At 38.0% G+C, this 14,347-nt stretch overlaps 1 protein-coding gene across 1 annotated transcript; it reads right to left on the bottom strand.

Annotated features, from left to right (window-relative positions):
- Nucleotides 1–325: 325 nt before the first annotated feature.
- On the bottom strand, nt 326–3,279 carry neurod6b (neuronal differentiation 6b). The gene is made up of 2 exons (XM_043265044.1): nt 3,087–3,279; nt 326–2,046 (listed from the first exon to the last, which is right to left on the bottom strand). Exon 2 carries the CDS (start codon nt 2,039–2,041, stop codon nt 1,100–1,102), a length of 942 nt encoding a protein of 313 aa, XP_043120979.1. The 5' UTR covers nt 2,042–2,046; nt 3,087–3,279; the 3' UTR covers nt 326–1,099.
- Nucleotides 3,280–14,347: the final 11,068 nt, after the last annotated feature.

The raw sequence follows: 14,347 nt of genomic DNA, 5'->3' as shown, positions 1-14,347 counted from the left end.
AATATAGTCAGTTTTATACAATTTACGAGGAAATGATTTAGCGCTGATTTACCAAGCGCGTGCGGTATTTGGAATATCATTCGCCTTTTTAAAGTTACGATTTGTTATTTAAAAACTTTTTACATTTACCTTCTCTTATTGCTAATAACCTCAGTGATCGGATGCGAATCTTAACAGTATCTCGTTTCCCATTTCGAGACAGAGATGAAAGCCTTATATTTACCGATCTGTTATTAATCAAATACTAATCTATTCCAAACGACAATAATAATAATAACTGTCATCTTTCAGGTCACTTCCAGAAGAAAGAGCACGAACACATTTGGTCACATTCAAGATTTATTTCGACAGGTTGATCGAAGCGAGCTCCTCGAGTTCACAAGACCCGACGCTCCTCGGAGAACAAACCAAATAAAGGGAGAAACAAAAAACATTTCACATGGCAAATCCACAATACTTTCCTTATTAATTGTTGACGTTACGCGGAATCGGAGTGCTGAGTACCTAGAGTTCAAAAGACACAGAAGTCTAACGAATAGTAAAATTCACACGATAAGGCTATTTACAAGTCTGCGCGGATTAATATATCTGTCATTCTGCGTTGCATAGTTCCATTATTGCTATCGTGATTTTGTGTTTCGTGTAACACACGAATAAACCCGTTTGCACGGGATGTGAGACGAGTGTTGTATTACAAGTATTTGATTTCCATCTTTTATTAAGTGATTGTAACAGCCCGCGTCGTGAGCAACACGCGCTCTTGCAAATAAAGGAGCTCCGTGATGCCGTTTGTTCTAAATGGAACCTTTTGGTTTCACAAAAGCTTCTTCGTGACGAAAGAAGGTTCTGCGCATCACAAAAGTTCTTTAAATAACCTTTGACCGACTGGTTCCTCAAAAAAAGGTTCTTCTGTGGCATCGCCGTGAAAGCGCCTTTACCTTTAAGAGTCTACGCATTCTGAAATAAATAGAATTGTGTTTTTTTTTCCCTTCTCCCCCTTCTCAATAACCGTGTATCGAAATCAAAAGAAAACAATCAGCAACAAGCATTAATTAATTAACAGATTAGTGTAACTGGCATCCAACCCCTACGCTCGCTTTTAATTATGGAAACCCGTATTTAATTCGTCCTGGCTCTGGAACGATTGGCTGCGGGGATGCAAGTCGTAAGGAAAATGGCTGTCTGGGGAAACGCGGTACATGGAGCCCCGACCGGGAACGTTACAGTATCTCATCCCGTAATGGCAGTTCTTACTGTACTCGACTTGGTCCTCGTGCTTTTTGAGCGAGAAAATCCCGTTGTAATTAATCGGGGGACTCATTTGGCCGTCGAAATGAGGGCTGCTGCTCTCTGGAGAGGCGCTGTCGTAGTAGGACTCGTAGGACGCGTAATAGTTGTACGGTCGGAACGGCTTGACGCCGTCGCGGGGCCCGGAGCTCAGGCCGGTGGGCGTGGCCATCTCCGCGTTGGGATACGGGTACAGAGAATCGTACTGAGGCCTGCTTGAGAACGACACGTCCCCGTTTTGGTCCGTGAGGAAATTTCTGGCGTTCAGCTGCAGGCAACCGGCGACCAAGTTAGTGGTGGGCTGCGACAAGCCCTTACACAGGGTCTGCACGAACGCCAGCAGGTCGGGTCTCTTTCCCGCGCTCAGAGTCTCAGAGAGGGCCCATATGTAATTCTTGGCCAGCCTCAGCGTCTCGATTTTCGAGAGTTTTTGCGTTTTGGAGTAGCACGGCACGACTTTGCGCAGGCTCTCGAGCGCGTCGTTGAGGCCGTGCATGCGGCTGCGCTCGCGCGCGTTTGCTTCTTGCCGGCGCACTTTGACGCGGTCGTTGTGTCCGTCGGAGAATTTCTTTTTACGCGGACCTTTCTTCTTAGGGACACCGTTTTCGTCGTCTCTCTCCTCCTCTTCTCTGTCCGTGTTTTCGTCCTCCGTCTCCTTGAGCTCGGCGCTGCTGAGCGTATCTTGGCGGGTAAAGCTGGCACCAAACTGAGAGTCGCGCATCATGTCTGGGTCTTCAAATGGTACGGTTAGCATCGTCCCTGCGTGACGAGAAAAAAAAATAGCCGCAAAATAAAGCAGGCGTGATGTCAATTGCCCACGGGTTACATAAAGAATTAAAAAATTGCGGATTTATGTTTTAAAAAAGTATGTGATTGGCTTCATTTGAATATATTTCAACAGTTTACTCTACAAAAAAATTCTAAAACCAAAACGAGACTAATAAAATAATAATAATAAAATAAAATGCGTTTAATATATATATATATATATATATATATATATATATATATATATATATATATATATATTCAAATGTATCCCTAAACTGTATAAGTTGCGAGTAAAAACTGTGCATTTTTTTTTACAATCTATCCAACTGTATTTTGCACATCAAACAAAATTGTCCTCCCTCCCAAAAAATGTTTTTAAACATTTAACATGTAAGCATTTTCATTCAACATGCAGAAAAACTGTAAAAACACACCAGAACGTGTTTGTCATTGAAATCTAGGCCTACGTGGCTGATTATTCTCAATCATTGATGGCTACGCAAAGGCTACGTTGAAAAATATTAATTTTTTTCCCGTCTGGTCACGTATGATGGATCTAGTTTTTAGTCGTCGCCTACACATAAATCTTATGTTTACGTTATACGTTAAATCAAACGAGGACCTGCTGATTCAGATGAGATATTCTGGTTTAACGTCCATATAACACGAACACGTCTCAAATGCGCGAAATTCCACGCCAGTCGACTCGAAATGAGTTTTTTGCAAAGTAAACGCATTTTACGCAACGGTTTCCATTGTCGTACCTCAGGAGGGTGGCGGTCATGTATATTGATTTCGGCCGTGTAGCTCGTTTCCAATTGGTGGAACCGGCCGATGCCGCTCCTCGCGGACTACCGACAATTACAAAATAGCGAAGACGAACTCAAAAGCACGCCGTAGGCGCGTTGATCGCGCGGCGGAAAGGACCGGAGCCGCGCGCGTGACGGTCCGTAACAATAAACACAACAACAACAGCACATGCATGCCCAAACCGGTGCTCTGAAGCAGACCGGCTCTCCGTGGCTCACCTGTTTCTATCAGTGTTCAGCTCGCATGTTCGGATTCCTCGCGTCGCGCAGAGCTGCCTCCCATGTGCTTGATGTGAAGCTGTAAGAATTCCTTTAATCTCCCTCTCTCCCTCTCTCTCTTTCACAGAGAAATGACACCCATGCCAGGCACCGGCGCTGGTACCCATGCCATCTGCCACTGACGTTTCGTTGGTCACGTGACGCGGTCTCCGGGGACCTTCATTCGGCTCTCATCATCTGGTGCGCGCGGTAATGGGCACCGGGAGGCTCTCATTTACCGTCAAAAAACTCAGAGTTGAAAAAAAGAGAGATTAATGCCAGTTCTGCCGCGGCAATAGCAGCGCGGAGACGGCTAAATGATTTAGACTTTAAAGCGAAGCGTGTATTTGATTATAGGGCGACGGATGCTGCAGGCAAGAGCAAACCAGTTCACGGATGCGCGTTATAGAGTCGTCTGATGGATAATAAATGCTCAGATATTACATAAAATCTCTGCACACTTGCATATGAATAACAGCCCGCGCGCGTGTGCGCGTCGAGGAGCATTCAGTGGGTAAACAGAGCAAAGGATCAATTCTGTCATCAAGTACTGTATCGCAAATGTTCAGTCAAATCCTCACTTAACAGTGATGGTAATTATGATATTTAGATATTTCGAGGATAACGGGGCCAGTGGCTATGTTGCAGGAAGCTTGTGAGTCCAATTAGGATCATTTATGTAAATTCTGTAGGACAAATTATTTCCTGATATTCTTGCCATATTTATTGGCTGAACAAATGAACACAATAAAACTACACCAAGAGACAAAATCATACGATTCTATTGACTGAAAATAATATATATATTTTTTTTTTCAGTTTTAAATGTTACCAATTACACATCCATTGGCCTATATGGTTCCATACTATAGAATTTTTATTTTATTATTTTTATTTTATGTCATTATTATTATTTAAGTTACCGTTGCTTATTTATACGCATTGCTGTTTTTCAGAATTGTTTTACTGCTTAAAATGGTATAAATTCAGTGAAAAATCTGTCAGTCTCGGGCAAGTTGCCAAGTGTTTAAAATGTTATACATTCATTGGTTTCTTACAATATGTTCTTTTTATTAATTATTTTTATTAATCATTTGCTTTAAATGTTATAAATCCTGTATGAAAGCACTATTAATTCAATGTATTATTTTATTTAAATATAATATACACACACACACATTATATATATATATATATATATATATATATATATATATATATATATATATATATATATTTTTTTTTTTTTTTTTTTTGAGAATCTTAAAGGTAAATGGTACCATACCCCACCATTGTTTTATACACTTCAGATAAAAAAAAACAAAAAACATTGATATTACTGACTGAAAGTTGCCCTGGTCTCCTCTATTCTGTGACACCGAATGATTACCATGCTTTTACCATAGTACTTTCAAGCGTACCAAGCCCATATTTTTAAGAAGATAAACCTCCCCAACATGGTAGCCATGGTTATGCTGGTGTTAGATGCTGTTGTGTTAAGTGCCACTGTAGTTTGGGCCCACAGTGTATGACAACAATGAATCTCTGTAGTGCAGTCTTGCGAGAAGACTGTTAGAAGTGCAGCTGTGTTTAGTTTACGCTTCATCGTCCTTAAATCATATAGCAGACAAACTACTACTTTTCCAGTAAGTATTTCTCTGTGCAGCAGAGGGCAGTCCCCAAAACGCCAACATTTGGACACACACACACACACACACACACACGCACATTCACTCACACTCTGCCCCCCAAAACGCCTCAGCTGGCATTCTGCACGTTCTGGTCCAGTTCACACCAGCATCTGATGAGTCAAACTCCTCATTTTAGACTAATCAGTTGACTGCACTAATTGCAAATGCAAATATGCAAATTTAAATTAATTAATTACTCCACTAATTAGTTCTCTGGTCTTTTCAGGTAATAAATCATTGTGTAGTTGAAAGAAAGAGATGGAGAGAGGAAGGGGAAATGCATTTATCTGCCACCTAATACTCTTATAGTGATTCACACACTCTCAACATGAGTCCAGTTGCACGCCGAGGTCAAAGTTTGGATGGATTCCAGCGGGAATGACTTTCGGGTATGCCTGCTGACAACTTCAATCAAATAAGACTAATTTAATAACAAAAACCCGACTAACAAAAATATGTTTTTGCCAATGTTCTCATGAAGTTTCTTCTGCACGTTCTCTGAATGTTCCAAACGGCTAATTTATTTATTTTCGGTTACGTAAACGTTAAGGAAACATTTTTTAAAGACAACAAAACAACTGTAAACAATACGGCAATGTTACTTTTATGTTCCTTAAAGGTCTCGCAATAACATTTAAAGTGCCCCTAACATTAGCATATTGGCAGCCCACTTGTTGGTCTTTTCGTGTTGGTCTGAATGAAAATGCTAATTAATTCTCTGCCACTATGTGCTGCTTTTGAAGCAGTTAAAAGCTCAATAACACTGCCTTCATTGAAACAGACCAATAGATTTTCGCTTGGACGTCCTCGAGCAAACAAAGTACCTTGCATGCGTGTCAATCGGTTTGGGACTCCCAAAACTCGAAATGCGAACCTTTCATAACCCATAATGCCCCATAAACTCGTAAAGGTTCGTATTTTGGTTTTAGGAGTCCCGAACTGATTGACATGCATGCAAGGTACTTCAAAAAAATAGATGAACATCCAACATCCAAAAAAAAACATTCCAATAACGGTGTTTTGATAACATAATTAAAGACTAGATCACTTTGCGTGAACGTTGTATTTATGTTTATGGAAAAATTGTGTTCATAACCTTACCAAAATGTTCTGAGAACGTCCTCGTTAGCTGGAAAAGTACGATAGTGCCATATTTTTTGGTGCTGCAGTACACTGTTGAAAAGTATGGGGGCCTTTTTTATAAAGTAATAATGCTTTTAATCAGCAAGGACACCTTAAATAGAGAATAAAGACATGGCATTTATACTACAAAATGTTTCTTTTTCAAATAAATGCTGTCCTTTTAAAACTTTCAATCCGTCAAAGGATCCTATCCATCAAATGATCATAGTTTCCACCAAATTATAAAGTTTCCCAAACTGATAACACGGCCTAATGAGAAATGTTTATTGAGCAGCAAATCAGAATGATATCTTAAGGACCGCTCAAGAGTAATTATGCTGAAACTTCAGCTTTGAATAAAGGAATAAAGTACATTTGAAAATATATTCAAATAGAAAGCAGCATATTTTGAACAGTGATGATATTCTACTGTTTTTACAGTATTTTTGATCAAATAAATGCAGCTTCGGTGAGCAGAAACCCCAAATTTTGAACCGCAGTGTATCAGACGCTATGGTATATTCCACCCGCTATATTTCCTCAGGTTTTTAACAGTTATACGATAGCGTGCCGCGAGGCGGATGGCAAACCTGGATGATGCTCCGCTATTCTTCCACCTGTAAATGAGGCTTTTTGTTGCCACAGCGATGACAGCTCGTGCTCGTCAGCTGTTTTAATTATCACATTATCAGCGTTTAAAGGCAGCGTGACGAGCCAAGTTGCTAATGAAGGCGCTGGAACTCTCACAATGAGACGGAGATGAGACAAACCGCCTGCCAGAATCACAGGTGACACTCCGACTGCCGGTCCGATCCGAGGCTGCCGGCGGTACAGACAATCTACGCAGGCGGAAAAAGAAGAACGTGTCAGAGAAAGACGCGCGTGCAATACCTTTCTTTTTTGAGTAAACCTCTTAAAAATAGACCCTTCTCTCCCCTGCAGATGTTTCTTTTCAGTGGCATTAACTAACACCTACGCTACTGACAGGCGCGCCCTCGCCTCACTTTTCATAATCACACCTTTACCGTGCTGCAAAATGCAAAAAGCACCCGGATTTCCAACACACACACACACACACACGCACGCACGCGCGATCAATCAAAACACGACGTTACACAGAGATTCACATCATAACAGGTGCATCTGCTGGATTTCAGTCTTCCTGTTCAAGGTGTTAAGTTCTTCCTGTGATCTTTCCTTAAGATTCGTCGACTTCAAGAGATACCACCAAGAAGTAAAATATTATTTATGGCATTTTCAGTCTTGATCGTCATCATTTATTAGATTTAACATCCTCACGTTATTCTTTTTATTCATTTGAATTCCTTATTTCATTCCTGGCGTCCGCTCCGGGCCATACCAGGTAAACAGGAATATTTACTTTAAGAAGGTGTATTTTTTATTCCCCTGTTATTGCTTCAAACTCATACTACAACAAAAAAGGACAACATATCATAAAATACAAGTCCTGTAATGAAGTCTTATAATCTACAGCTCTGTACAATCTACAACAAAATTTAAAGGTTAAATGTTTTGGAAACTGTTTTTTTTTAGTATCAGTTACGGTGTTTATTATAGCACTTACTAATATTTTGAATTAGTTTGTCATATTCCATGTACGTTTTAAGCACCGTTGTGAGTTTTTAGTGATTTTAGTATCAAGGCAACTAAAGATGCTGAAGTTAGTTTGAAGGCAACATTTTTAAGCTTTTCAAGTTTTTTGGAAACATATGCTATTGTAGCATTTATTAACATTTATTCATTATCTGTATATTTTTTGTTTTTAATGTTCAAATAATTTATTTGATTTTTTCGTATGATTTCTACTTAGCTTTAATTAATTTTATGTGGTTTCTTTTTTAGCTTTTTTTTTTTTTTTTTTAGCTATTTAAGCTTAAATTTGTTTTACTACAGTTAAGGTAACATTTCTAACATTTAAGTTTTTTATATATATATATTTTTAGCTTAAAATTATTTATTTGAATGAATGAAAACCATTTTATAATTAACAATAAGGAATGTTGATTGAAAACAGAATTGCAGGATCGATGTGTTTTTGAACAGGTTTCCCAGATTCTCATGATTCATTTTTTTCTCCTTGATTTTTCATCAGCTATCCTTCAGCTTTTATAAATATATATTTATGATGCCATTTTAATTTTAGCAATTTTGTTGTGACTTTACTTTCATCATGGGTCTAAAGTGACCCATATCTTTGCAAGGAATGAATTTAAGTAATTTCTTACCCCAGAAATATATTTTATTTTGTGAAAGAAAGCTGAACCTAATACTTGGATGTTAGGCTAAGTGGAGAACATGGAGGTGGCCCACGGTATGCTGGATATTTCCCTCAACATTGGTCCTGGACAGCCTAAATCCTGCAACATCCCCAACCCTAATCAAGCCTAAAGAAACTAATCGTCTAAGGGTTACCAGAAAGATACAGGTGGTTGGGTTTCTGTTAAAGCTGGAGCTTAAAACTCTCCAGGACTGACTGTGACTATCTCTGGCCTGCAACTTAACTTCGTTTTCTTTTATTCAGTCACATTCACTACAGTTGCACTACACTCCACTTTTTCTGAAAAGTTTCTAAGTTTTACCTTTTGGAATCTATTCAGCCGATCTCCGGGTCTAGCGATAGCACTTTTAGCATAGCTTAGCATAGATCATTGGATCCGACTAGACCAGCAGCGTCGTGTACAAAAATTAGTTTCGATATTTTTCCTATTTAGAACTTGACTCCTCTGCAGTTCTATCGTGTACCAAGACCGAAAAGTTGCGGAACTATACTCCCATTCTGGCGTAATAATCAAGAAGTTTGCTGCCGTACACAGTGGTGGAGGAAAATAGCCTTCCGCTTGCAAGACACGCTCCCTGGGGACGCAAAAGGGTCTGGCTGTTTTCAGGTGCTATGTGATATCACTGCACCGCGGTCATGGTACGACAGCAAGCTTCCTTTTTTTAAATATCACGTTAAAACTAAAAATAAGAAAGGTTGCCTTGGCAACTAGATGAAGTAAAGTAAGTGGGTAAAATAAGTAAGTTTTACATCTTTTATTTCAGTTATATATCAATAATGAAAACGTTTAGTTGTTTTAATGGGTTTAGGTTAACTAACCTATATCTGGACCATTAGGTTTGCACAATAAGGAAAGATTTCTTTTGTAAAATTTTCTAAATGGCTGAACTGTATATATAGAATACTCTTATTACATTATTAAAAGTGGAGAAATGATCAGACCGACTCTCTCACACACACACACACACACACACACACACACACACACACACAGTGACTAGCAGGTTGGCTGGCCACTGTTATTCTGCCGTGATTAGAGGACTTTGGGTCTCAGAACCACCATCTACAGCTGTGCTGTTTCTACCAATTACATGGCCCATATGCCAGCAGCCCACTCCGCCCAGGTGGAACCTCAGATGGAGAGAAAGGTGTGAGTCGAACACAGCGATGGTCGCACACAAACAAACACACACACACACACACGCACGCACGCGGAGGTGTCTTAATTCCTGAAAGGCACGCGCACACGCTCAGGGTGTTAAATATAGAAAGGTTGATCTTTTATATGTGTCATTCAATTAAGCAGAAGTTTCTCCTCGCGAGAAGTTTGTCGCTACGTTCTGCTTCAAACGAGCATTGCTATGAGAAATTAAATACTTCAAATATTCAGCCGGGCCTAAAAACACGAAAACACAGATGGAGAAAACCAGCGCTAATTAACATGAAATCTGAAATCATGAATAATTTATTTGTTTTTAAAATGCACAATGTAAATATATCGGAGAGGTGAAAGGGATTCGTATGTTCTGCCGCAGGGCAAATATCACATGTTAACAAGTTAAAGAATCAGAATAACGGGAGAAATGTGGCATCGGCGTTTAAGATAAAGGAGAAACAGCTGCTTTTTACATTTTTAGATGTCAAATACACGACAGTCAGCTTTTATTACCATGAAAGATGTTTTCTACATGATAGATATATCGCTACGCTTACATCATTTTATACAATCATGTATTTTATTTATAAATTAAGAATAATCAAAAGCATACATGAGATATTTGACTAATTTTCGGGAATTTCAATCATTATACCATTCATTCAGTTACATTTCTTGCATATTTTTTTAAATTAAAATGAATATAATACAACAATACTGCTCAATATAATTACTTTAAAAGAAGAAAAAACGAAATTAATATATTATTTATTATAACATAATATATTATTATAACAGTTGTGCACGTTACAAAATATTATTATTAATAAACAATGGCTATTAAATGCATTTTTATCATCAAATTCTCATATAAAATATTATAAAAATGATATACTGAACTACATTCTAATATCTAATATTGCTCATTATTTTTCCATATTATTTCTATAAGTTTTTTCTAGTTCTTAAAACAACAACAATCTGTAAATATTAAATATATGTCATTTTTATTTTGTAACATTACAACTAATCGTATTATTTTGTTATTAGCAAAGTATTTTTGAGTCTTCCTAGCACGCAGGCGGTATAGCGTGACAGTGATGACTGTATAATGTTTGGGAGGGTTAAATGCTCTGCTCTCTGCGTGCTGAGAACTCTGGGCTGCTCGTCCTGCTCTCAGCAGCTCAATAATCCAACCCTTCTTATCAGGTCGTGTGTATTGGCAGGCTCCGCTCCTCTCTCTGACTCACTGCCAGCAAATGATGGCACCAGAGCCGCTTTGGAACAGGAAATGCTGTTTCATCAGTGGCTGGGTGGCGTCCAGCCGCTGACATCAGCTGTCAATCACACCAGAGCGTCTGTACTTTAGTTTGCTGAATTCACTCACGACGAGGACTAATCTCTCGAGGCTGCGCTTCATTTGACAGAGACTCGTTCAATCCACTGCTAATTCCGTTTATTACTAAGGTAATTGTTACATGTTCAAGACAAATCAGTTCATTTAAAGGAACGTTGTGGATTCTATACAAGCACAACATGCTGTAAGTCTGTGGGGCAAGACATTGCACTAAGATATTATGCTAAAATACTCACTGTTGCAGATGTTCAAAGCTTGAACATTAAAATGAGGCTATGATTAAATCGCATATATCTTGCATGTACAAAGTTAAGAGTAATGTTATTTAATGGGATGCAGCAAAAGGTAAAAAAAAAAGAATGTTGTTCCAAACAAAACTGGATCGGGGGGAAATTTATCAAGTCAAACAAGAAAAAGAAAGCCTTTTTTTCCCCATGACATTTCTGTATGTATTTACAATTACCATTTTTAATAATATTCAGATTTTTTTTTTAAAAATATTTTCTTTTAATTTTTTACTCGAGTTACGTTGAGTTTACGCTTTTGTCATTTTCTTATATTTTTAATGTCTATGGGTTTTATTTTTAATTATACTTGGATTTGTAAACGTTTTGAAGTGTTAACAATTTTATTGTTTTTGTCGTTTTTTATTGTCTTAAAGTTTTTATACATTTTATTACATTTTTAATTGTAGTTATTTCAGCACATTCAGTTAAACTAAATAAAATGAGACTAAAATGTTATTTCATTTCTAATATATAAAATATATTATTCATATTTAATTCAATTTTATTTCAACTTAGTAATGAGCATGTTTCATTTAATTGTCTAACTTCATAACACAACATTGCACATTATGAATATCACTGGCTCTGTGACAAGTTTCTCATGTCCCTCTATTTTAAGTCATTTTAAATAAAAGCATCTGCTAGATGCATAAGTGCAAATACTACTATAATTTAAAAGAAAAAGAAAAAAGTTGTTGTCTGTGGTAACTGACGGCAGATGCACTTGTTCGTGTTTTGAAGTAAATTAGCAAATCAAATCTTTCCAATCTCACAACAAATATTTGCATTTAACATTAATTTCACTGCTAAATGTGATTTAATGCAAGAAAAAAAAAACACCATGCATCACTCGAACCTTCCGGGCAACGCTTACTCTGACACCTCCATTACTGCAATATTCCTCAGATAACACAGCATATGGCCTGTTGCTACGGCGACTCCTTCTCAATTATAATATTCCTTTTCGAAAAAGTCGCCTTCAATGCGCCGACCTTTAGGAAACAAGAGAGATACGTGAAACGCAGAAGGTCTAAACCAAGATCTCACTTTCTGCTCACAATATGCTCAGCAAAAGCTGTTAATCCTTAATTAAGAGCAAGTGATTGTGTTACTGTGCATGAACGTGATGCATATATACATCACTGTAACAGCTATGAAATAAATACGATAAACACAAAACTTACTGTACATGACTGCATCATGCATGTGTGTCACACGCTTCGTGTGCCATCCAAAAAATGCATACGTGCATAATACAGAGGTGTGTGGGGACCCTTAAAACACAGATGCATAAACACACAAGCATCTGCTTTGATGCCCTCACGATCATTTTCACTTTGACATGTTTGCTGCGTGAAAATTGAATATGGTGTAAGCGAGGTGTTATGCTGCTATGCCAGTGCTGTTTTTAATTTGTTAAAAGTTTTGTTCTGGCAGGACCCAAACCGCCACAACACCTCTCAAAAACACAACATGTATACGATGGACTAGTCTTAAGCTAAAGCTAAAGAACGCAGTAACTTCCTAAAAGGCCACCGTGCCCTTATATCAGGCAATTTTGTGTCACATTTCTGTTTATGGATACTGTCAGATGAGGAGAGGAGTGTAAAGCGATACAAAAACGAGGATAAACAAAGTGTTGAAAACGCTACAGCTATTCGCGTCGCAGCGCGTTCATGGTTACTTCAAATAACTAGAAGGATATCACATCAAATACCTGTTTGCCATTTCAAGCAGACTGTTTACGCGCCGCTAAAACCACCGGAAGCGGACGGCACCGGAAGCCTCGCGCGTTCGGGTCGCAAATGGCGGAGCCCGCTATTAAATGTGTGAACGTCGAATTAAAATTAAAACGGCGTACAAAAAGTGTATGTAAGTGATCGTACAGTGGCGTCTAATAACAAACGCCTGTTCTGGGAATTTGTAGTTTGTGAATACAAAATTCCGGGACGGATTACTTTACGGCAGCAACGCGTGTACAGCTGTCCACTTTTCGACAGTTATGGGTTGCATTTGGATATCAAGCAGATTGTTTTTGTACTGCTAAAAAGGCCTTTAGAGGATGATAAAGAAAACCTCGCGCATTCAAATTGCAAATGCCCACTCTATAATATGAAGTAAAGTTAAAAGGGATAGGTTAAAATGTATGTATGCTAGTGGTTTTTTTTTACCCCGAGTTTCAAAATCACTTTAACGGTACAGTAGCGTACTATAAGGCGAAAATGTTCTTTTTAATAATAAATAATAAAAACCTTTATTTTACGAATTTGTTAGTTTGATAAGCCGGTGAACGACAGCCGCAAATGCAAGTGTGCAGCTATCCACTGTAATTACGACAGTGACTTTCACTGAACTGCACCAAAGTCGCAAAAATAAACAAATCTGCGCACTATTATTGCGTCATATGTTTTATTATGCTTAATACCGCGAGATATGCAAGATATAATTGAAGATGATTATTTTAGCACATTATTGAATATTCAAATATATTTTAACTTATTTTGCATTGATTTTCGTCTTGCTAGATTGAACAACTATAGAGTGACAGTCTTTAGTGGGCACTTGATTGTCGTTCACTTATGTCACTGTCATTGCCTCAGATACATTAACAAAAAACAAAACTTAAAGCATCTGACAATAATAAGTGGTCGTTTGCATATTATATATCAAAACACCAGCTGATTAAAAGTCATTGAACAAAAACGACGAGGACAAGTTATCTCAAGAAAAAAATCAAGATAAATCTAATTTTCTTACTGTCTATGTAGGGTCATCCATGCCCACCGAATAGTCCCAAACCTGTATGGGTTTCTTTCTTCTGATGAACACAAAAATAGTGTTTGATGCTGGTCTTTTCCCAAAAATTGCAATATAGTGAATATAGGCCTATTGCGCATCCTGCATAGAATAGTAAGCATTACCTTCTTTAGAGAAAATCGATTCTTTCATACTAAGAGTGACATCTAGTGGCAGTATTTGCCACAATCGTCACCTATTACCCTATTTATAAGGAATAATTCACCGCAAAATTAACATTTCTCATTTGCTCAACCTCATATCCCCTCGTGTGACTTTATTTATTCTGTTGAATTAAAAAGGAGGAATTTAGCAGAAAGTACACGCTGCTCTTGTCCATAAAAAAAAAGCACTCAGATCCAATAAGGTCCAAAACACACTATAAATTCATCATAAAATAATGCATTATATTTCAAGTCTTCTGAATCTATGCAATGCATTTGCAAAAGGTCACACATTTTGCCTTTTGCATTGAATTTAAGACATGCTTTTGAATTGCACATGCAATATCTAT

The sequence above is a fragment of the Puntigrus tetrazona genome, chromosome 2 (genome assembly GCF_018831695.1).
Source record: "Puntigrus tetrazona isolate hp1 chromosome 2, ASM1883169v1, whole genome shotgun sequence".
NCBI lineage: Eukaryota > Metazoa > Chordata > Actinopteri > Cypriniformes > Cyprinidae > Puntigrus > Puntigrus tetrazona.
This window is presented reverse-complemented; position numbering and strand designations above follow the sequence as displayed.

Bases quoted from the DNA above. Each gene is read 5' to 3' on its own strand.
- neurod6b (XM_043265044.1), bottom strand. From the start codon at position 2,041: ATGCTAACCGTACCATTTGAAGACCCAGACATGATGCGCGACTCTCAG.